The sequence below is a fragment of the Podarcis raffonei genome, chromosome 6 (assembly GCF_027172205.1).
Source record: "Podarcis raffonei isolate rPodRaf1 chromosome 6, rPodRaf1.pri, whole genome shotgun sequence".
NCBI lineage: Eukaryota > Metazoa > Chordata > Lepidosauria > Squamata > Lacertidae > Podarcis > Podarcis raffonei.
This window is the reverse complement of record NC_070607.1, coordinates 36,334,137-36,359,505: the sequence shown is the minus strand read 5'-3', so window position 1 is coordinate 36,359,505 and position 25,369 is coordinate 36,334,137. Positions and strand designations below refer to the sequence as shown.

The window sequence follows — 25,369 nt, the reverse complement described above, 5'->3', positions numbered from 1 at the left end:
TTTCTCTGTGCAAAGGTCAGAGGGGGCAGGGCTTCTGTTGAGGTAGGGGATTAGCTGTGGGAGGAGCTTGTCAGAGCTTGTAGGGCAGCGGCTGAAGAAGGAACAAAAAGGGTTTTCTTGTGTGAGTTTCTTGTGGCTGATTAGCTGCTTTCTCTGTGCAAAGGTCAGAGGGGGCAGGGCTTCTGTTGAGGTAGGGGATTAGCTGTGGGAGGAGCTTGTCAGAGCTTGTAGGGCAGCGGCTGAAGAAGGAACAAAAAGGGTTTTCTTGTGTGAGTTTCTTGTGGCTGATTAGCTGCTTTCTCTGTGCAAAGGTCAGAGGGGGCAGGGCTTCTGTTGAGGTAGGGGATTAGCTGTGGGAGGAGCTTGTCAGAGCTTGTAGGGCAGCGGCTGAAGAAGGAACAAAAAGGGTTTTCTTGTGTGAGTTTCTTGTGGCTGATTAGCTGCTTTCTCTGTGCAAAGGTCAGAGGGGGCAGGGCTTCTGTTGAGGTAGGGGATTAGCTGTGGGAGGAGCTTGTCAGAGCTTGTAGGGCAGCGGCGCGCGCCTAGCGGCGCGCGCAGTTTGATCCATCTTTTAGATTTAGGGGAGCTAGTCTCAAACGTTTGTTGGGGGAGATATAGGTTTATTTGGGGGGATTTATTTGTCCTGTCTTCACGCTTTTTATGATGGAGGACCGCTGTAGTCACCCCCAACGACACCTTCTCAAGATGGAGGGTGAGGGAACAGCTGCAGTCGCCTGTGGTTCCTGCGCAATGTTTGCCATCTTGCCAAAGGTTGCAGGCAGCTTTACCTGCAGCAATTGCATGTTGATTGCCCTCTTAAAAGACAAAGTCCAGCAACTGGAGGAACGTGTAGCTACGCTCCAAAGAATTAGAGAGCTGGAGCTCTTCTTGGAAGCAACAGAGCACACCGTCTCCACCAAGGAGGAGACAGGGGACTCCCCTGAGAAGGAGGCTAGTTCACCAACACAGGAGCCAGATATATGGAGAAATGTGACTCAAAGAAGTAGGAGGCCCAGGGTTCGCTCTGATTGTTTAGAAATATGCAATCGCTTTGAGGTCCTTTCCCCTAGCATGGAAGACGAAGAGCAGACTCCATTTGAGGATCTCTCCCTCATTACAGTCGATCAGGTATATGAAGACGAGCAGCAAAGGCAGTCTTCAGGGAATGTGCAGGCGACCTTGGAACGGACAGCTCACGGAAGAACCCCGACCAGACCTAAGAGGAGGCGTGTAGTGGTGATAGGGGATTCCCTACTGAGGGGAACAGAAGCAGTGATCTGTGGGCCTGACAAGATGTCTCGGGAAGTGTGCTGTCTCCCCGGGGCTAAGATCCAAGATGTAACTGAACGACTGCAAGGAATCATAAAACCCACTGACAAATACCCCTTCCTCTTGGTTCATGTGGGAACCAATGACACTGCAAGCAATAGCCTCCAGAAGATCAAGAGAGATTACGAGGCTCTGGGCAGGAAATTGAAGCAATTAAATGCACAAATTGTCATCTCATCTGTCCTCCCAGTTGAACGACGTGGCCCAGGGAGAGAGGGAAAAATAGTGGAAGTGAACAACTGGCTTCGCAAATGGTGTAAACAGGAACGGTTTGGATTCTTAGATCACGGAATGCAGTTTCTTGAAGATGGACTTCTGGCAAGCGATGGGCTGCACCTCACAACGGTTGGTAGGAATGTTTTTGCAAAAAATCTCAGAAACCTCATCAGGAGGGCTTTAAACTGACTAATGTGGGGGAGGGAGACAGTGCTCCTGAAGGTAGGAGTCTATCAATTGATGAAGATGATCATCCAAATGTCATAGACCGAATGGAGCAAACAGCACGCAGACCTAGTGGTGGGAGGAAAAAATCCTTAAATAAGAGACACGGGGGAATGATTAATGGACTTCAATGTCTGTACACTAATGCGCAAAGTATGGGAAATAAACAAGATGAGCTTGAGCTCTTGGTACAGCAAACTAAATATGACATAATAGGCATCACTGAAACCTGGTGGGATAAGTCCCACGATTGGAATGTAATAATGGAGGGATACAATCTATTTCAGAGAAACAGACCAGACAAGAAAGGAGGAGGAGTGGCGTTATATGTCAGGGATGTGTATACCTGTGAAGAGATCCAAGATTTAGAACCTCAAAGCCAAAGTGAGAGCATTTGGGTCAAAATTAAGGGAGAGAAGAATAACAGTGACCTCATTGTGGGAGTTTACTATAGATCCCCAAGCCAAACGGAGGACATAGATGATGCCTTCCTGGAACAGATGGCCAAGCATGCAAAAGGAAGGGAGATAGTAGTAATGGGGGACTTCAATTACCCGGATATTTGTTGGATGTCAAACTCAGCCAAGAGCATAAGGTCAAACAGATTCCTCACTGGCCTTGCAGACAACTTCATTGTCCAGAAAGTGGGAGAAGCTACAAGAGGAACAGCCATTTTAGATCTGGTCCTAACCAATGTTGATGACCTGGTTAGTGGGGTAGAAGTGGAAGGATCATTAGGCGCGAGTGATCATGCTCTTCTGAAGTTTACTATACAGCGGAAAGGAGCAGCCAAGCATACTAGGACTCAATTTCTCGACTTTAAGAAAGCCGACTTCATAAAACTTAGGGAAGTGCTGGGTGAGATCCCATGGACAGTAATACTAAAAGGAAAGGGAGTTCATGATGGCTGGGAGTTTGTTAAGAGGGAGATAGTAAAAGCACAACTTCAGGCAATACCAATGAGACGGAAACATGGAAGGTGCCTAAAGAAGCCAGGGTGGCTATCTAAAGAACTTTTAACTGAGTTAAGATTAAAAAAGGATGTGTACAAAAAATGGAAAAGGGGGGAAACCACCAAAGAGGAATTCAAACAAATAGCCAGCACGTGTAGACACAAAGTCAGAAAAGCTAAAGCACAGAATGAACTCAGGCTTGCTAGAGAGGTTAAAAGCAACAAAAAAGGCTTTTATGGGTATGTTCGTAGCAAAAGGAAGAACAAAGAAACAGTGGGGTCACTCAGAGGAGAAGATGGTGAAATGCAAACAGGGGACACAGAAAGGGCTGAACTCCTCAATGCCTTCTTTGCCTCAGTCTTCTCCGATAAAGAAAACAATGCCCGACCTGAAGAATTTGGAGCAAATGATTCAGCAGAGGAAACACAGCCCAGAATAACTAAGGAGATAGTACAAGAATACTTGGCTAGTCTAGATGTATTCAAGTCTCCAGGGCCAGATGAACTGCATCCAAGAGTATTAAAAGAACTGGCAGATGTGATTTCAGAACCACTGGCAGTCATCTTTGAGAATTCCTGGAGAACAGGCGAAGTCCCGGCAGACTGGAGGAGGGCAAATGTTGTCCCTATTTTCAAAAAGGGGAAAAGAGAGGACCCAAATAATTACCGCCCAGTCAGTCTGACATCAATACCAGGGAAGATTCTGGAGCAGATCATTAAGCAAACAGTCTGTGAGCACCTGGAAAGGAATGCTGTGATCACCAATAGTCAGCATGGATTTCTGAAAAATAAGTCATGTCAGACTAACCTGATCTCGTTTTTTGACAGAATTACAAGCCTGGTAGATGAAGGGAACGCAGTGGATGTAGCCTACCTTGATTTCAGCAAGGCATTTGACAAGGTGCCCCATGATATTCTTGTAAAGAAGCTGGTAAAATGCGGTCTTGACTATGCTACCACTCAGTGGATTTGTAACTGGCTGACTGACCGAACCCAAAGGGTGCTCATCAATGGTTCCTCTTCATCCTGGAGAAGAGTGACTAGTGGGGTGCCACAGGGTTCTGTCTTGGGCCCGGTCTTATTCAACATCTTTATCAACGACTTGGATGATGGACTCAAGGGCATCCTGATCAAATTTGCAGATGACACCAAACTGGGAGGGGTGGCTAACACCCCAGAGGACAGGAACACACTTCAAAACGACCTTGACAGATTAGAGAACTGGGCCAAAACAAACAAGATGAATTTTAACAGGGAGAAATGTAAAGTATTGCACTTGGGCAAAAAAAATGAGAGGCACAAATACAAGATGGGTGACACCTGGCTTGAGAGCACTACATGTGAAAAGGATCTAGGAGTCTTGGTTGACCACAAACTTGACATGAGCCAACAGTGTGACGCGGCAGCTAAAAAAGCCAATGCAATTCTGGGCTGCATCAATAGGAGTATCGCATCTAGATCAAGGGAAGTAATAGTGCCACTGTATTCTGCTCTGGTCAGACCTCACCTGGAGTACTGTGTCCAGTTCTGGGCACCACAGTTCAAGAAGGACATTGACAAACTGGAACGTGTCCAGAGGAGGGCAACCAAAATGGTCAAAGGCCTGGAAACGATGCCTTATGAGGAACGGCTAAGGGAGCTGGGCATGTTTAGCCTGGAGAAGAGGAGGTTAAGGGGTGATATGATAGCCATGTTCAAATATATAAAAGGATGTCACATAGAGGAGGGAGAAAGGTTGTTTTCTGCTGCTCCAGAGAAGCGGACACGGAGCAATGGATCCAAACTACAAGAAAGAAGATTCCACCTAAACATTAGGAAGAACTTCCTGACAGTAAGAGCTGTTCGACAGTGGAATTTGCTGCCAAGGAGTGTGGTGGAGTCTCCTTCTTTGGAGGTCTTTAAGCAGAGGCTTGACAACCATATGTCAGGAGTGCTCTGATGGTGTTTCCTGCTTGGCAGGGGGTTGGACTCGATGGCCCTTGTGGTCTCTTCCAACTCTATGATTCTATGATTCTATGATTCTATGATTCTATGATTCTTATCACCTCCAATCCCAATTTGAAGGCTCCATTGCCCCAGCCGCTATCACGCTAATGGGTGCATGCACCCCAGGAGACAGAATGGCAGCACTGGCTTCAGATCCAGGCTGCAAGCTCATTCTGCTGCCTGAAGCAAGCTTGGGCAGTGGAGCAGGAATCCTGTTTGGTCTGCCAAGGCCCTGTGGTTTTAACACAGTTGCTTCTGGACAATTCAAAATGCTGCATGTTTTTTCTTTACATATCTCTATAATAAACTGTGTATTAAAGTATAATAGACCCTGGTCTACTGCCCTTTTATTTTCTTTCCAATCTATGAGACCTATTATGTTGTAAAAAGGTAAAGGTAAAGGACCCCTGACAGTTAAGTCCAGTCACAGATGACTCTGGGGTTACGGCGCTCATCTCGCTTTACTGGCCGAGGGAGCCGGCGTTTGTCTGCAGACAGTTTTTCCAGGTCATGTGGCCAGCATGACTGAGCCGCTTCTGGCGAAACAAGAGCAGTGCACGGAAATGCCATTTACCTTCCCGCCGGAGTGGTACCTGTTTATCTACTTGCATTTTTTTTTTTGGCGTGCTTTCGAACTGCTAAGCTGGCAGGAGCTGGGACCGAACAACGGGAGCTCACCCTGTCACGGGGATTTGAACCGCTGACCTTCTGATTGGCAAGCCCAAGAGGCTCAGTGGTTTAGACCACATCGCCACTCGCGTCCTGTTCAGTTATGTTGTAGCATACTCCAGTTTCAGACTGAAGATCCAGACTCATGTCTTTTGTGTACCTGTGATTGGTATATACATGTGTATGCAAAGGAAACATGGTAACAAAGCAATCTCGTCCACAACCAGGTCATACCCTCCAACATTTTTGTCCCCAAAATCAGGACGTCAAGAGGGGCAGGATCTTCTGGTCTAGTGCTCTGGGAATCGTCAGTAGGGTTGTCTCAGAGTCTTGGACTAGGAGGACTGGAAGGTGCTCTGGCGCTTATCAGCAGGGTCATGCCAGACAAAAAACCAGGATATTCTGGGATCCAAACAGAAGCTGGGGTTGTCTTATGTGATCCAGGATGTCCCACTAAAAATGCTGTTGTTCCACCACTATCAACCAAGGACACATAAGGAAGCCTCACTTTCCCTCTTAATTCAACTCCACGTGCAAAGCTAGAAGCCTGTGCAGCCTCACTGTGCTCATGCCTGGGATTTCTTTTTATTTCAGAAGAAATGTTCAACTTCACTACCGATTTATCAAATAGTGTGCATGGTATATATAGGATCTGGTGGGCAGGGCCAAGCCTAGACCAAACGGTGCCTCGCGTGAGCACCCCTTCCTTTTTTCAACTTTAGAATATTTTATTTCTTTTATCTTGCATTTGCCATCCATTTTATGACTTGGACGCGCAATTTATCCCTGTCATATAAGACACTTAGTGGGCATGCGTGGATCTGATCAGGATTACTCATTATTATATTAAAATAATAGAGAAGTATAGTAAGAAACCCCAAAGCAAACAGTGGAAGTAAATGCAGACCCTTTTGCTGTTGATCTTAATATTTTATTTCTGCTGTGCTGTGCACTCCTCGGTTGCTGTGGGGAATCCATCAAACGTATTCATTAGGTTTAGCTGAGTCATTGATATAATTCTTGTACTTTTCCTGTTTCAGAGCATTATAACTAAAGATAGAAAATGTAACTTAAATCAACGAGCTCTCAGCTTTGAGGTTGCTCAGCGAGGAAAGTTCAGGATGTCAAAATGCTATAAAGGATAGAATCCAGAGCAATACTCTTTGCATTTACAATTCTTTGCCATCACCCAAGTACAGTTCCCAGGATTCTTTGGGGGAAGCCATGTGCATTGGATATGCTTTAAATATATGTTGTGGACCTGCCCTTAGTTGCCAAAAGCATTCAATTTTCCTATGGATTTCATACTTGTTGGTTTAATTTGCTAAATATGACTAAACAAACATTTTCCCCATTCTTTTCGAGTCTTTTAAATTTCGGATTTTACCCCAATGCTGGAAAGAAGCACAAGCTTTTTCTTTTCATAATGGTTCTTTCTTCCTAGTAATATAAATGTCACATGTTGTTGTTGTTTAGTCGTTTAGTTGTATCCGACTCTTCGTGACCTCATGGACCAGAGCACGCCAGGCACTCCTGTCTTCCACTGCCTCCCGCAGTTCGGTCAATCTCATGCTGGTAGCTTCGAGAACACTGTCCAACCATCTCGTCCTCTGTCGCCCCCTTCTCCTTATGCCCTCCATCTTTCCCAACATCAGGGTCTTTTCCAGGGAGTCTTCTCTTCTCATGAGGTGGCCAAAGTATTGGAGCCTCAACTTCACGATCTGTGCTTCCATCCTTCCGCCCTTCCCTTCATGGATCACCGTTGTTTGGACCCAGCTCCTGCCTAACCTAACAGTTTGAAAGCACATAGTCCAAGTAGATAAATAGGTATCGCTCCAGCGGGAAGATAAACAGTGTTTCCATGCGCTGCTCTGGTTTCACCAGAAGCAGCTCAGTCATGCTGGCCACATGACCCAGAAGGTGTCTGCGGACAAACGGCAGCTCCCTCGGCCTGTAAAGCGAGATGAGTGCCGCAACCCCAGAGTCATTCACGACTGGACTTAATTGCCAGGGGTCCCTTTACCTTTACCTTTTTAAGAATACAATGGCTATTTTTAAGGTTAAATGTAAACCTACCCCACTTTACAGTAGCCTGCAACTGTTCCCAAGTTTGGCCCTATTTATTAGAATTGCAGCTTGAGTCATGGCTTCCCCTTGCAAAAATTGCAAGGAAAGTCCTCTGCAGCCCAAACCTGATGCTACATCAAATAGCAGCCAGATATCATCATGATTTGTTTTTAGGGTTAGTGTTTTGTGAACTGAGCAGAGCTAGCAGGGGGAAAAAAGGCTTGGTGGGTTTCTTTCCCTTTTGTAGGTTATTGGCTGACACAGAAGCAAAAGCATGAACATAAACTAAATTTCCCTGGAGAGTACCTTTCTTTTGTAGAGATGACAAAATGGCTAGCTCAGTGGTGTTACTGAGCTAAAACCTAGCAAAATCTGCCACAAAACCAAACACATTAAATACAATATCTCAGCCAATAAAAGAAAGCACCTTTAAATTTAACGACAACGCAAGCCAATAAAATAGTCGCAATATTTTCATTCAGTCTGTGGAGCAAAGTAAACGAACATTTTAAACTAATTCTCCAGATCCCTGTAAAAACAGTCAACTTAAGGAATCTTCCTAGCAAAGGCCATGTACTCTCCCCCCCCCCATTTTATTTTTAGTACAGGTAGCGAAATAAGAGCTGAAAGAACAATTCAATAGAGCGGGTGACACCATCTGTAAAGGATATCAATAAAGTATTGAAATGTCAAGTCATTATTTATTATCCAACGGGAGAGCCTGTAGATGCATACATTTGTAGCAGAGCACAACTTAATACTGCAACAACTATTATTATATTCTATGTGCCTAAACCAATTTTTTCTCTATTCAGAATCTTTCCAGAGTTGTGGGTTCGAGCCCCACGTAGGGCATTGCAGGAGTTCGACTAGATGACCCTCTGCAATTCTATGATTCCTCTGGGTATCAGCTCTCCAAACACACACACACTTCCTATTCCTTCTGCACAGGAGAGTTATATTTATAGCTCTCTGGTCCACACCAATGGTAGCATGGGAAGAGGCAGCATGTTCATATACAGTGGTACCTCGGGTTACATACGCTTCAGGTTACACACTCCGCTAACCCAGAAATAGTGCTTCAGGTTAAGAACTTTGCTTCAGGATAAGAACAGAAATCGGGCTCCGGCGGCGCGGCAGCAGTGGGAGACCCCATTAGCTAAAGTGGTGCTTTAGGTTAAGAACAGTTTCAGGTTAAGAATGGACCTCTGGAACAAATTAACTTAACCTGAGGTACCACTGTATTACAGGGTGGAAATAACCTGTTTCTGCCTCTGACAGGTGGACTTGCACAGACTAGCATCTGTGTGTAGATGAATAATGAACAAAGCTAGAAGTGTTCAGTCTGTGTCTGTTTTTATGTAGTTAAAAAGAACAAAACCCCAAACCCAACCCATTCAAACCAAAGAAATTGCTATCAGTCATGGTAGTGGTTTTCAAACTTTTTTCTCGGGCCACACTTTCAGAAGACAAATTTGCTATGCAACACCAACTTTTTATTGATAAGAAATACATTAAAAACAAAAAGAATCAACCCCTGATTTATAGCAAAGAGTACAACTACTCTATAATATGGGACATCCAGAAAGTAAAAAAAACTATGCAGCTACCTAACAACATGAATAATTCTTAAAATATAATATTGACTGTTCTTGAATCTTCTTGCTACCAATGTGGCATGCTACACCCTTTGAGAATCACTGGTCTAAGGCCCAAGTCTGGTTTTCCAGAAATCATTGCATAGGCAAAATATACACAGGAGACATATCGAATGGGCTCAATGGGAATCAACACAAATGGCCACACAGATAAATTATACATACAGGCAAACTGCATTAAAAATAAAATCCTATAGTTTCGGTGTTTCAGAGTTTGCATTCATAAATGTAATAATGGGAGTTTAGACCAACAAGCACTAACACATACTCTGATGTATGTTTATTTAAAAAAAAAATAAAACATAAGCTATGGCAATGAATATTTTGTGATTGGTTCAGCTCTATGTATAGTGCTGCTTAACTGAAGTTTTAATGGGCCTAATTTATTTTTAAGCCATTGACTAGCAGCTCGGGGGGGGGGAGCCCTTAATACAGTCACAAAATGAACACAATGCTAATTCTGTGTTTTTGAACACTATACTACACCCCTGCTCCTAGAATATGTACCACTGTGATGTGTTTCTATTCAATCACATGTTTGTTTACGGATAAAGCAAATGTCAAAGGCACACAAATCATATATAGGAAACACACATTATGTAGAATAGAACAATATTTATTCCATATGATGCTAAGTGCCCATTTGGCAATTTGAACCTCGCATTCAAATGGTATGTGTAATTACACACTACTAGATTCAGTGTTCTAATCACAGAGGCTTAATTAATATGTTTATTTTAAGCAGCATTTTTTTTTTTTTACAATACAGCTTAAGAATTATTATTATTTTTAATTTGACGTGGGTTTTTTGTTTCACTATCTTCAGAATCAGTGTTCTCACTTCCTGCAAATTTTGCTTCAGGGCAGATGGGCTGTGGTGGGGCGTGACTGAGGATGACTCACCAATTCTAGGTGCTCCTGAGCCAGCTAGGTCTAGGTAAACAATGGGTCTCCAACGTTTGGGGCCCAAGAATGCATCTGGAAATCTAAGGGCACCCCCAATTTGTCAATATTCTGCAGGAGGGATTTAAACTGAAACTTTAGGTTTATGTATTTTAAAGTGGATTAAAAACACTCTGTTGCCCTAATGAAACAAATTCACTTTTAAACAAAACAACAAACTTTTTGCAGTTTGAATGTGATGGGGAAACACACTGAAAAGTGTGTAACAAACAAATTATGCCCCACGAACAAATTTGGAAATTGTCATATAACTGCTCTGTAAACAAATCAGAACAAATGCTCAGTAAAGACCAGATAAAGTCTAGCCACCATTTAGACTTCATTCAAGCAACTTGCTGGAAAAATAGGTTTTCCAGAGGAAACCTAAAAAAACTGTAGTGGGTATGACAAAATAGTCTTTTCACAGATGAAGGAATGGTCATGATGTGAACATGACTCTTCCTTGAAAAGCAGGAAATACCGACACTCATCCCAAAACAAAACATAGGCAAAACCAGCAGGAACTCCATCTCAAAGAATGTTCCCCCAAGCCAGAAACATCAATTAGAAACTGGAAGGGGGTAAGGGATTTAAATGGATGAGAAGGTACACTGGTGCCTTCAAGGGCCATGTTGCGGACTCCTGATATAAACCAACACATAGCATGTGGTAGCAAACTAGAATGTACAATAGCAATCCAGATCTGTAGCACTTGGTCCACAAAACATGCCATGCTCCATACATCACTTTGGTTACCCCCAAGGCCATCAAATGGAAACTTTACTATAAAACATTTGCAGTGAAGGACACAGATATTTAGCTAACATAGTTTGCCCCAGATGCATCTTTACCCACCAAAGGATCATTTCTTTATGAGTGGTCTTGAGGACCCCAGTTCCAGGTATTTTGCACTAGGCCCAGGTTCTTGTCCCTTTACCGCCTTCTAAAAAAGTTTTGTGCTTTTATGTTTTGCTTATGATCTTGCATCTGTTCATATAAATTAGAATATGCAAATGTCATGCAACTTTGTGCCATAAATTTTATAAAGGCCAAGTAATTCCTCAGCTCCTCCCCAAATATATATGTCTTGTCTCCATATATGGAATGCATATGTCTCCCTCCTTTTCTTTCCTACCGTCAGAAGGGCCAAAGCAACTTTAAAGTTCACTCTAAACTTCCGTTCAGCAAAAAAAGTTCTGCTTTTATTACTGAATTAACATGACGTAAATATGCTGTTATCTATTTCCTTCTTCTGCCACTAAAGCAGATGTTCAAGACAACATGGTATTTACATTTCGCCATCCTTATTACCATCTCTCAACATTTCTATGGCACCTTTCATCCCCAAAGAGCTGAAAACATATGATAGGTATACAAACAGATCACTTAATTCAGCGCTAAGATGAATCTGTGACAGCTGCTTAACGACATTAAGCGATGATAGAAGCTTTTGTATATGCAGCTGAGTCCCCTTTAAAATATTATGATGCATAATTCTCTTTGCTTGACAGGAAGGCAGTATTTCTCAATTTTATTTTATTTTATTCTTACAGTGAAGGGCCAAAAAACTATCATGCAGGGCACAGAATGGCTTCACCAATGCTTTCTTTAAAAAAAAGATATAAAATAGCAAAATAATGATTTCAAAGCTTATAGTCTAAGTAGCTATTTGCTGCAATCATGAACATTTGTATCTTTTTTCCCCTTTGTTACAGTGCAATCAGAAGTGGGAAAAGTTGGCACTCACTCAACCTTGTGTTGCCCACCTCACTCCTGCGTACTGGGAGAGAGAAGGGAGGGGCAAGATGGCAACAGGACTGGCAGATTGCGATTGCACTGGCAGGAGCTCCAGGAGCTTCTGTGAACTGCCCTGAGGCGGTATATAAGTTCAATAACTAACTACAAATTGAATAACTAATAATAAAAAGATTGCCTAAGTCCAATAGAGTTCAATCTGTTTTGTCTTCAATAATTGTGCATGGGATTAGCTGCGTTTTTTTTCTTATTGCAATCAGTGGAACTCATGTTATGCAGTGACTAAATTGCCTCAGTTATTTCAGAATGACCAATGTAACACCGGATCCAAGTCTATAATCTTAAATCTAAACCAATTAAGAATAAGTAAAACTAAAGCTGTTGGTGATAAATGGTAGCAGTACTCAAACTATGATCAAACATCTTATGATTTCTTTCAATAAGACACAGATGGTGAGCTATTCAACCTTGAGTTCTAGCATGGTGGCTTAGAAGTAGCTTCTTAAAGCATTCACAATGACACTTCTATAAATTCTGCAAAACCAGCCTGTTATTCCTAGTTGTTTTGAATTGATTACAACTTAGATGCCTGTTGCTTGTAGGTAGAATCAAAGTGATTTTTGGAGTCCCAGTTCCTATTTTCTGGGGGCAGATTACTCAGCCATTACCTGCCCCTCCCTTCCACACAGTCTCCTGATAAGCTGCTCTGGAAGCAAGAGTGGATCACCTGGTGAGGTCGAACCACAGCTATAGCCTCCAAGCAGCAGCAGCAGCAGCAGCATTGCCATTTACCAGTAGGGGTGAGGCACAGCAGTGAGGTTGTGCTGCATGGGTACATCAGTGGAGTGGTTCCTTCTGACCTACTGGATGAGCCACCTGAATTTTGTTCAATGGGGAGTAGGTTGCAGGTAGAATCAATGGGATCTGGAGACACAGCTTTGAGTGAGCAGTAGTGCTTTGAGCTCACACTGAGGCCTCGTTGGACCCAAATCAAAATATTTTCAGTTGCAAACCAAAGCATATTTACCTGTGATTAATTTCCATTAAGTGCAGATGAAATGTAAACAGAAATATTCAAATATATGGTCTGCATCATAAGCCTACTTAGCACCTTTTTTTCCCTTGGGTACATGAGGTTTCTGAATACACACATTTTAAGATATGTGGGTATTTCACTTGCTTTTTCCACACAGAATTTGCAGCTTTGTTTAGGAATATTTAGCAGCAATACTGCTCCCTTGCTTCTGTGGTTTGAAAATAAGTAAAAATTATGCAAGGCAGAGTTAGTCCCTGTTTTCTGGCAGTCTCCAGATTTGTTTTCAAGGAATAGGAATTTTGTTTGTTTGTTTCAACTTAACACTGTGCTAATTCAGAAGCAGGGTTTGCATATTTAAATACGCTTAACTCCTTTTTTCATTGTCTCTGTGTCTTAGCTACTCTGCAAACGGGGCCTTTCATCTCGGGTACATATGGTAAGACTGCTTGCTCCTTTGGGAAAATGGGTTTAATGAATCATAAAATGCATGCTTTTACTTATAGCAAAGACTTCGTTTTTCCTCTTTCTAAGCAGAGGAAGCTCTGTGCAAAAACCTACCAAGTAAATAATGCAAAATGCTTAAGGTGGGCCCCTAGATGGCAGGATGGGACTATACAGTATACACACCCACACAGTGACAGTGTTATCTCATAAAGCTTCCAGTATGTATTGGAAGCAAAATATTAATAATATATACTTCAGAAATAATATTGTTGGAATAGACTAGAAGAAAGATTAATCACAAATAATTAAAATTCTGTGACTTGCTATATTATCCTTGATATCGGGAGATGCTTCGTTTTTCATGTCTACTGATGATAGGTTGTTTATTCAGCCACAAGTTGTGCCCCAGTGCTCTTGGCAATGTGGTCACAAAATTCACAAGGCACTGATTAGCTGGAAAGGTTGAAGAAAGATTTCACAACATCTATGTTGCCATCTAGATCCCCATCACCTTAAATAAATTCTCATTTGTGCTGGCTTCAGCAATTCCATTCGTAGTAGTATTTGCATAGCATACATGTGGTGATCTATCATTTAGGAAATAATCGGGGACACACTGTTTAGCTTCAAAAAATTACATTACTGAGTAGCTAGACTTGAGTTCCATCCACCCACCCCAATGGCACTTCTACACCACAGCACTATAACTTCTTTGAAACAATTATTGTTATGATCACCTCCCTCATTTATCAACCTCTTATACTACTGCTGTACTGAAAATTGTGTCTCATATTTTTTGTCAACCTTTCTCCAACAATGAATGAGAAAGGAAACTGTATTTGAAAATTATCAAAGGGGAAAGACAAGTTTGGTGAAATTCTCGTGGGTGAGATGCAGGGTTTGTTGTTGTTGCTGCTGTGCTTACCTTATTTATGAGGTGGCTGAGGAATGTTTGTGGAATGTTCATTCTGCAGGTCATCTCACCAGTGGTCTGTAGTCTGCAGCCTTCCCAGGTGCTTTCACTTTACTTAAATCCCAGGGGAAGACATCATGAGATAACCCCTCCCACTGGGCTTTTTCATATCAGGAAGTGGAGGCAGCTAGAGAGCCTGCAGAGTGCTAGAGTGTTTACTGTAAAGGAAAGCACACACAGCACCCTTGACCACCCTGCAATAATAATAAGGGAATATCAAAGCCTGAGGATGAAATGGGGAAGAAAAAGCCTCTTTTGCAGGGGAACAAAACCTTAAAAATATGCAGTAGTATTTCTTAACAAAGATCTGTGTACTTTTACACACCCAGGGTGATTATTACAAGACCAGGCAGGCTCATGTTAACTATTTAATAGGGATGGGTGAATCTGTCAATTTCAGTTCTCCACATTTACATATCTGTTTCTGATTTTTTTTTAAATAAAAAGTCCTCATTCACCAGTCCAATCCCTGAGGCTTTCAGGTGAGTCATGGTTTGTGGTTTCTTATGGCTCAGACAGACAGCTCATATTCACAAGGAGCTGTGTGTTAAGAACTGTGGGCCTAATTTTATGGAATTCCCTTCTAGTTGACATCAGAAAGGCCCACTGTTGTATTTCTGCTGCTTACTGAATACTTTTTTTTATTTAAGCAGGCTTTTAAATTCCATTCTTATTTTATAGTTTTAACTCATTTTCAAAATTATTATATTGGGTGCCCTGTGCACCACTTGGAGATTTAATATAATGCACTTTTGAATGTTATTTTCACTAACAGGTGCATTTATACTTACACTTTACCCTAGTATGTGTACACATTACCTGGCTGGAGACCTGCATTGCAAAATTCAGAGAAGTGTGAATTTTAAAGAGTAGTTTTATTTCAGTTTGTGTATTGCTTCAGAAAGTGAAGACTAGGTAGGTTCACCTTTAAATGTGAGCACAATCAAATCCATCCATTCTCTACTATGTTTAGATACTCCTATAGATAAGTAAAGACTGGTTTTGTTTTAATATATTCACTTGGTTACTTATCCTGAACTAACCATACTTCAACTAAAACTCTTGAATCAGAAGTTGGTTAGCTAAACATGGGCTCTTGATTCACCTTTCTCACATTTTTGTGTGTGGGTATATGAACAATAGCAAAGCTGTTGTCTTTTTCTCAGTTCCATAGAGAAACAAGTGTTCAACAAACAATTCAAGGTAAGTTGTAAAAGGGTTGTGTGACCAATAAGACAAAAGAGTGCATCATTACAGCAATAATACCAATTCCTGACTTCTAATTCATCATTATTCTTATCTGTGACAAATACTTAATGTTACAAGACGACACAATGTAAGCAGAGTGTAGTACTGCATGTTGCTATTTAAGCAAACACAAGTATGAGTATTTATCAGAAGTCTTTCTGAACATATTTCTAAAACAAATATGTTCCTTCATGAAGGGGCATTATGGTGCCCCTGAACAAACCAGTACTACAGTATAGATCAGGGGTCCCCAACATGGAATCTGTTAGTGGGCATTTGCCCATAGAAGCTTTTCCTGGTGACCATAGTGCCTCCCAATGATACCAGTCTTGAAAGAAGCATTCTGTTATAGCCAATAGAAAAGATTGTGGTGTGTGCTTAGTTACTTCTATGTGTGGTGACCATGACAGTTTCTCTGGTTTGCAGATGTCACCATGGGTCAAAATGATTGGCAACCGAAGCACACTTTTCCTGTTACTCTGCCCACTCTAAGCAATGCACCCATGTTTCACTGCTTTGAAATGAATTGTAAGTTCAAAGCAACTTGTATCTGAGCATGGGTGTAGCCAAGGGGGCGAGGGGCTGCAAACTAAATCAATAAAAATACATAGCAAGCTGAGGTTCTGCCCCCCCTGCAACAAAAGGCCTGCCCCCTCCAACAAAAATTCTGGCCATGCTCCTTGTGTCTGAGTCTAAGTTTCAAGTCAAACATACAAACAAGTTGGCATTCCTAAACATGAGTCAATCTTGTAAGTCAATCTTGTTCATTTACATTTTTCACCATGAAAGTGGTTAAACACTGCAAACAGCCCTGGGATCACATTACCTCCACTACATTAGCACCTAAAGTTGAAAAAAAATGCCATCACTAGAAGTCTTCCATACATATCCAAATCCTTTTCAAGGGACACAAATATAAAGTTAATTAGCAAGGATTCTGCAATAGTGGGAATTTTGCAAAAGCGGAGGTGTGTTGTCTTCTACATTTATAGAATCAGTTGCTCCAATGCTATAGTAAGGCTTTGTTACAGAACCATGATAAAATCGCTGTGTCTTCACACACCAATTGCAATCCTGCAGGGGAATGAAGATAGCTGGCCAACAGGGGCTCCAGTATTGGCAGCTTTTCTAATTACTCCATTCCAGACACTCAATTATTTCCTGTATCTTCCTAATGTATCACTAGCTCTTTATTTATTCATGAACATTTTAATTAAGAAATCAAAGTCTATTTTTTAAAAAAAATAGTGAGCAATATTTTTTGTCAGATTCTATTTATTGTAACACTCGATAAAATATGTCAGTGAATTGCTCATTGTCAGCTAATTGAATTCTAAAAGAATTATGCATGGCGTATGATATGGCAAACTTCTACAGCTCCCAGAACACACATACCCAAATAAATAGTTCATTCCTGTAGGCAAAACCTTGTGGCAATCTCATTAGTATATTGGACTTACTTCTTAATTGTATATGTCACAATTGTTCACCTGAGCTCATGAGACGGCTGCAAACTATCATAGCCTATTTGCATAGGAACCCCAGTAAGTTCATATTCAACGTCCTACATTAGAGAATGATGTACAAGCCAGAAACTTCCTCTCATACCTTGGGATATAACCCATACATGCAACAGGTGTCAGAAACGGAACACACATGAAAGAACATTAGGACCTGCAAGTAACACACATCAAACAACAGTCTTTCAGGAAATGAATTAATCTTAAGTAGGAACTGATGGCAGACACTGAGGCCTACTCAAAGTATTAAAACTTTCATTTGCTTTTTCATGTGCCCTGAACTTGTGCTTTGCAAAGCACTTCATGAAACTGGCCAACCTTTACCTACAAAATTCACTACTGGTTGGCATGTATGGTGAACTCCAGAGTAAGACTTTTCCATGAAACATGGTGGCACTTGTCTTAGCCATACTCAGCAAAAGCACAACTCACCTACCAGGCCATGTATGATCCAGCCCTAAGACTGAGATTCCTCCTGCCCAGGTCAGCCCAGGTACAATGTTCTTGCACTCTGCTTGAACCAAATGAAGCCAAACAATCACGAAACAGACTTGTTGTATCCTGGGTCACTTCAACCCAGACCTACCGCCAAATGAAATGCATGTGAAATTGTTCAGAGAAAAATGTGGGAGTCAACAATACTTTTCAAGAGATCATGAAGCAGGTGGACCTCTTCAGGGCAGAGAGGGTAAAAGAAAAAGCCTAAGCAAGAATACTTTCCACCATCTTTTTTTGACTTACGGTTAAGAAGCAGGCTGGCATTGGTTGTGCCTAGTTTGTTGGCAGCGACACATGTGTAGTTTCCAAAATGATCCTCCGTCACATTGTTGAAATTTAAAAATGATCTTGAACTATAGCTTTTAATAGTAATCCCTTGTTGTCCATTGATCAGTCTAGAAGGGAGGAAAAGGGAAATATTCAATTAGAAGGCATAGGCAAATATATTTTGCATTTTCCTCTCATGTGGATGGAAAACAATAGTTTTTACCTGATTGGGATGGAGGAGTGAATGAGATAACATGGACAAGGAATGGCAGTGATGCCATATTGGGTATATGATGGTGTTTGCCACAGCAAAGGGCTTTCCATTTTTGCTCGAAAATAGCTTAAAGGTACCTTTCCTTTCCCTACCAATTGACAGGGGGCAAGCCCACTTGTGAGTAGTGAAGGTGGTATGGGGGAAATGCCATAGGTAAATAGTCAGGAAAGAGATGCTCAGTTCAGGGAGCATTTCGTGGGCAAGCAAGAGAAAAGCTGGCAAACGACTTAGGCCCAAGAGCTCTGAGTAAGGAAAGGCTCTTCTTGCTTTCCTTGGGCATTACAAAGGGAGTAGGGAATACTGGCACCAACAGGAGACAGGACAGGTCAAAGGGCTTCAGGTGAACTTGTATTCCAAAGCAAAGCAGGACTGATACCAATAGTCTTACGACTAAAAATTTGTTCCAGTTCATCAAGATGATGATTTGGAAATTAAGAACTCTCAGAAGCCCTTGTTGCAATGGATGTGTGTGTAAAGGAAGACTGGGATTGTACAGCTGCATTCAGCTAAATGCCTGCATACAGCCCACATGGACTCTTTGCATATGATCAGTAACCCTAAGAACCATTATAAGAGCCATGCAAGTCTATGGCAGCTTTGGGAACCGAACCCATATGTCCACTGAACATTTATTTGTTGATTCGTTTATGATGCTCTCAACACAAACCCCTGCACCATCAGGAAAGTCTCCTATTACCTGCTTGGTTTAGTTAAACTTTGTTCCATTTTACACACATCAATAGCACTTGTCCAAGCCCAAATGCTACTTCTGCATATGCAAAATGTTGCTCTCCTCTCCAAAGAACAGCATGTGTTTGCATATTTTTTTAGACTGCACTGATTCCAGACATTTGGCTTGACCCCCTACACCAGCACTATTGCCAGTATTGGTGCTAAGTTCTCTCTCCACCACTGCTCTTGTAAGCCCTTTCCTTTCCTCCCATTTCTTTTTATCCCTCCTACCGATAGCCATCTGAATCAATTGGTGTGCACCCATCAAATGATCTTGAAATACACATCTAATATAACACCATTACTTCTTAAAAACAGACCTAGTAAATGCAGATGATCCACCATCTTTTTTTGTCATTGACTATACATCATAATGGATTTTTGCACATCATAATGGCTTTTCCTTAGTTCTATGAATTGCTCACTTTTTCACACTAAATGAGCAGCTTATGAAAAGCAAAAGCCCATTTAAGAAGGTCAGGAAGCAGCCAGGTACATTTTAATCCCAGCAGAAGTATATTAATCCCTGCACAGCAGTATATGGTATGTACTGCGACTAGACCTCAGCCTTATGTGTGTTTATTTAAAGGTAAGTCTCACAGCAGAGTTTTTTTTTTCATTCAAGCAAAGTGAATGTAGTATTGCATTCTAAAGAGATTGTACTCTCTCTTTTCATCAAGAGCACATATATTATCCATAGAAAGCTCACTTGCCCCTTTCTGTTTTACTATAGGGAAATTTTGCAGATTCACTTCTTTAAAACTATAAAGAATCAAAGTTGCTCCTTCCTATCACTTGCTACGCAAAAGGGAAGCAGTATTTTCTTTAATGTAACTTTCTGCTTTAGTGACTGTGCTTATTTCCGCTCTTCCCCCCCTTTCCTATCCTTGTGGAAGATTGCTTGTATCGGACTGGAAATACAAATAAGTTTAGCAGGCAAGTAGCTCTCTACAAAGGTGCCCCCAGTGCTGCAGAAAATTTTGTGTACAGAAAGCTGTGGACCAGAACAGAGAGGCCAATCTTCCACTCAACAGATCAATGCATAGCACGAGTGTCCGAAGTTTGGGTCTGCATACTGAGGTGGAAGAGATTTCCAGGAAAGGAGAAAGCTTCATGCAACAGACATGCTGCTCCATCTTGGATTGATCGAGAAGATTTCCTTGACTCCTTTATTAGTTCCACCCTGGACTTATTAGAAGAAGGGTGAACTCTATCAACTCAGTGATCCCTATTTCTCAGAAAGAAAAATAGCTGAAGAGATTATTTTTTAATGAAAATTTTGTTTTTTAGACTTGAAAAGGACTGCCATTTTACCAAAAAAAAGGTCTGAATATTCTCTGCCAATTCCTCCCACAATGCCCTGAAATTACACTACATCCAATGCATTGTGGGAGATGCAAAATGGTGGTTGGATGGTCAATAGACAAGTTCTGGTATGCTGCTTTCAGTGGCCACAAAATATTTGGGTGGGGGAAGAAAGAAGCTATGCCACAGCTAATGAAACCACACCTGAGTCTTTTGGCCCCTCCTCCCAACAAGCTGTTGTGTCAATTTTGCCACTTGTTGAGCAGTGTGAAGAATTTTGGGTGGCCAATTTCGCTCAGCTCTTTTTAAAACCAAATTTAGGAAGACTCCATCAGTCAGAAAAGTGACATTTAGAATCTTCATATGACTAAAGGTTGAGACTTCTTGGCATAGGAATTTCCAGAAATAGATGAAGGAGCAATTGGTAAACACTGTGGATAATTTGAAAAATATTTTTCTCTTGGACTCATTTATTTTCAGGACATATGTAACCACATTCAGAAGTTGGGTAGGCATAGTTAAATGTGAAAATACTTAGCTATGCTTGATTACTCGGGGAATTGCTTATATTTCATCCTGAAAGCAGAACTCTTGCCTATATCAACAAGTTACCATTTAATTTTGATATATTGAGGCAGCACATCATAAATCTGGGAGAGAGGTACAATTCCCTCCCCAGCATTCAGCCTCAAAATACATATCTATCATTATTAATAGTATAGCTGCATATTGATGATTTAATATTTTACATTACATTAATGCTCCTATTTTTTATTTAATCAGTACACAGCCCTGCATATAAAATAGCATTTGGTTTAGTCATCTCAAAGCAGTAGACAACACACTAGTAGGAAACAAATAGTCCTTTTCAAAACCCTGAAGCATGAGTTATTGCTGCATTGAGCAAACATGAACATTTAGGAATTATAGGTTTGAATAATTATCTCTAGAAACCTCACCTTTGTTTAATCTACTTTTTTCTAAGTGATTTACTTTGAGAATTCAACTTCACTTGCGTAATTTTCAAGTGTTTGAAGCTGTTTAATTCATTTTGACAAAAGGGATGGAAACTCTCATTTTCTTTTCACTACTGTGGTACAGCAGCAAACCAAGAAAAATATATATATTAACAAGTTTACCGAAGTCTAAAAGCAATTCATATTAAGATGATTCACTCACGAATGCTGAAGTGTAAATTAAGCATTCAGAAGTACTTAAGAGCGAGCAATGAGTAATGATGAGACAAACATAATTGTGAATATTGAATACTGATGCTACTTGATTAGGATCCATTATATTACCTTGTTTTCGCAAAAGTTTTATATACTGCTTATTCAAAAAATCTTTAAGCTGCTTACATAAAATAGTATAATATTCATTAAAATAGCAATAAAAACAGCTTTTAAAACAGTAGAATTTATTATTATTATTACTATTACTATTATTATTATTATTATTATTATTACCACTGCCCATCTGGCTGGGCTTCTCCAGCCATTCAGGGGGGGGGGCAATACAAAAACATAATAAAACGTCAGACATTAAAAGCTTCCCGATAGAAGGCTGCCTTGTTTGAAAATGCTACTGATTAAGGGCTAATTGCTTCTAAGGGCTAATTAACATAGAAGCACTAGAAATATCCAATATCATTGGAATTATCACAGGGAATTTAAGGCTGATTTACTCCATATCATAGAATTGATCTACACCGTATTGAGACTATGGTTTACTTAAGCTTTCTCCCTTACATGTTACTTTTTTTTTTATGTAGTGAGCTTTCTAAAGACATGGAATTCAGATATGAACCTTCTTCAGCCAGCTGCAGTCTGGTGGTATAATCCAAATTTAAGTTTGCCGAGTCTGTTTTAATGCATACTTTTTTGGTCACCTCAAGGTCACGAGGTACTCACAGGTAATTTTGAAACCTGCCTTCTCCTGCATCCTCACTGTACCCAGACGAACATATCCCAATATAAAATTACCTAATTATACTTGCTTTAAATTCAGATCAACCTCTAATTTAAAAGTGTGTGTTTTCTATATGGACACATGAGGAAGAAAATGCATAGAAAGTCAAACTCCCCTTTCTAAAATTTCATTCTTTATTTTTGGAATTTCAGATTATCTCCTCCCCACTCCCGCCCCCAGCACACACCAGCCATTTTGCAGAGAGGAAAAACATAAGCAGGCAGCATTTATGTTCTGTGCATGTGCGTGTGTTATTTACACAGAGGAATTACGGCACTACAAGATTTAACTTGTCCTTCAGAGACAATGGGAAAGACCAAGCTGAAGAACAGCACGAATCAGCTTCAGCCCTGAGAAATATCTATATTTAGGCTCATATTTGAATACATTAATGATATTATAATATATTAGACCATTATAACAGTTGTAGTCTTTATTAGGCTATTTGAAATGTACATTTTGCTTGTTTCATGGGTTTTAATGGAAATAATATTTTAGACTCAAGCGTTTGTGTTGTCTCGTTCATGATGCCTAATTTGCAAGAAGAATATAGTTGTGCTTAACCAGATGCTGTGCTGATCATAAATATTCTATTTATGTAGAATGTCCAAGTATGCAAGTTGCTTTACAATCTTTCTCTTGGTAATCCTAACAGAGTCTAAGATCACCAACCTCTGTGGGTTCCTTTACCTGCATTACAGCAACACTCCACTGTATACCAGATATTTATGATATTTGTGGTGGCATAATTGGACGATATCAGCAATGCAGGCAAGTGACTGACTGCTTCCTGTGAGGAGCCAAATTCGGATTCATTGCCCACGTAATATACAGATCCTAGAGCACATGTAAGAATGAAAGCAGGTTTGACAGTCAAACTTACTTCCTTTCACCTCTGAACCATTCAAAAGCTGGGGAAGGAACACCCGCACTTTCGCATCTTATGAATCCACTCCCTCCAAGCGTCACTCCACTCGATTTTATTTCCTGAATTGTTGGGGCAACTACAAGGAAACATAAATATTTGTTATTGAAAGTTGCACTCGTCACAAAGCCATGTAAAACATGTTGATCCATGTTACATTTCATTTCCTTGTTGCTCAAGCGGGCAGTATCATCCCAAAATAATTTAAATTGAAATAGTACTAAATAATCTAAAACACTTCACATAGTCATGTTCTATTCACTGCCACTTCACCCTTCCGCCTCACCATCCCAGAATGATGTCAGGTGAACAGTGCAAGCCCACCTTGCTGTCAAAACGCTGCTTAGATAAAGCCATAGCACTGGTCAATCCAGCTCATCACTGTCTATTCTACCACTAAGCTATGGTCCTTCCACATAAGTGGCTTAAACAAATTGCCGTAGTTATGTGAATCTAATGCGCAATTTTCAAAACCTTGAAACCAAAAAAGTATTTGCTGGCACCATCAAATCTAATGATGTAATTCACCCCCAAAAGGTGCAGTCGAGTGAATACAGCAGTGATGGACAAACTTGGCCCTCCAGCTGTTTTGGGACTACAATTCCCATCACCCCAACTAACAGGACCAGTGGTCAGGGATGATGGGAATTGTAGTCCCAAAACAGCTGGAGGGCCAAGTTTGGCCACCACTGGAATACAGTAAGCTCCACAATTCACTATGTTCATTTACTTGCAACAGTTAGAAAAAATGTTCTAAGATTTTTAAAATCCATGTTTAGGGAAATACATTTCCCAATGAATACCAGGAAGCATAAGCAATGACCATTCTCTCTCCCATAATTTATTTTATAATTTCTGTTTAAAATATATGTGTTCTGCAAAATACTATCTAAGCAGGACTCAACTTATAAATACAAATTCATTTTTCCAGGCTACATTCCCATTGATATAATGTTATTGTAGATGTGTGAACTTATGACTCCTCATCATTCTCTTTTTTCAATAATCACACCTATCCTTCTGCTTGTCATGTAAAGAGGCTATAATCTTTTATGATACCAATTATTCCCAAAGAAGAAGAGCTGTATTAAAGAGGGGATTCGTCAAGAAGCCTGGTCAGTGTCTCTATGGTTTTTATATGTCTAGTGGAACAACAGCAAGTAAATCATGTTCAGATTCTTTAAAGTATATAAGTAGGAGGATTTTTAATGTGCCCAAATAATTCTTAGAAACATTGGAAGCTGGCATTAAGCGCTTTCCGCAATAGTCCAACATTACTGATTATCAATTGAAAGATACAAGCTACTGTGCCCCATGACATAGTTTGAAGGCACATGAGAGCTCCGCCTTACTGAAGCTAAGCAGGTCTGGGTCTGGCCAGGGCTTAGATGGGTGACTGCCTGGAAAATACACGTACACCATCTTGGGTTCCATGGTGGAAGAAAGGCAAGATATAAATGGAATATTAAAAAACAAACTGCTGAACATGACCAAGTATTGCAGTGCGCATGTAACCAATTGATATGCCGATAAGAGATATTTCCCTTTCAGGGAGACATGTAGAGCAACTTTGTTTATTGAAGACAACCCAAAATACACTTTGATAACCCAAGTGCCATGTGCACAATTCAAGACTGCAGGATCTAACTACTTCTCTTTTCCAAAGTATCTAGTGAGCAGGGGTGCCAACTTGAATAAAATATTGGGGGGGGGGGCAAGTAAGCTCCGCCCCACATAATCAATCACATGACACAGCACACACACACCATTTGAATGGCAACACCAATCAACTTGGGGGGTGACCCCCTCAAATATTTTATAAGGGGGAGCGAAGGGACTTTGGCCCCTAGGAGTTGGCTCCTATGCTAGTGAGTTTGAACAGCACAGACAGTGGGGTGTAGTGGTTAGAGTGCTGGACTAGACGAGGGAGACCCAAGTTCCAATCCCTGCTCAGCCATAAAGTTCATTGGCTGACCTTGTGCCACTCATCATCCCTCAACCAAACCTACTTTATAGGGTTGCTGTGAGGATAAAATGGAAAAGAAGGCACCTATGTAAGCCAAGCTTCTTAGAGGAAAGGTAGGAGGATATCAGTGTAATAACTAGATAAAGAAAAGGGTTTCCAAGACGCACTGATGACACAATATGAATAAACCATACACCCTAACGAAAGAATTTTAATTAGAAAGATATTGACAAATTTCATATAATGACTGATTCATATGTTTATTTTTGAGGTAGTAAAGGATAACTTTCTCCCCCACCTACCATTTTACCATCGGTGCCATTTCTATTAAAAACAACAGCAGCTCACATATGAAAACTAACTGCAGGATACACCTTCATATAACTACCATTTTCTGTTTGCTTTCAAAGTTTT

General features: G+C 40.8%; 1 protein-coding gene across 2 annotated transcripts in view; it reads right to left on the bottom strand.

Moving 5' to 3' along the window:
• The window catches only part of NEGR1 (neuronal growth regulator 1), a 453,778-nt gene that overhangs the window by 86,061 nt on the left and 342,348 nt on the right, over positions 1-25,369 (bottom strand). For both annotated transcript variants that reach the window (XM_053392063.1, XM_053392064.1), the window contains exons 5-6: positions 22,948-23,068; positions 17,762-17,913 (exon numbers count right to left, since the gene is read on the bottom strand). In XM_053392063.1, the coding sequence (XP_053248038.1) occupies positions 17,762-17,913; positions 22,948-23,068 (273 nt within the window). The remainder of the gene's footprint in view (positions 1-17,761; positions 17,914-22,947; positions 23,069-25,369) is intronic.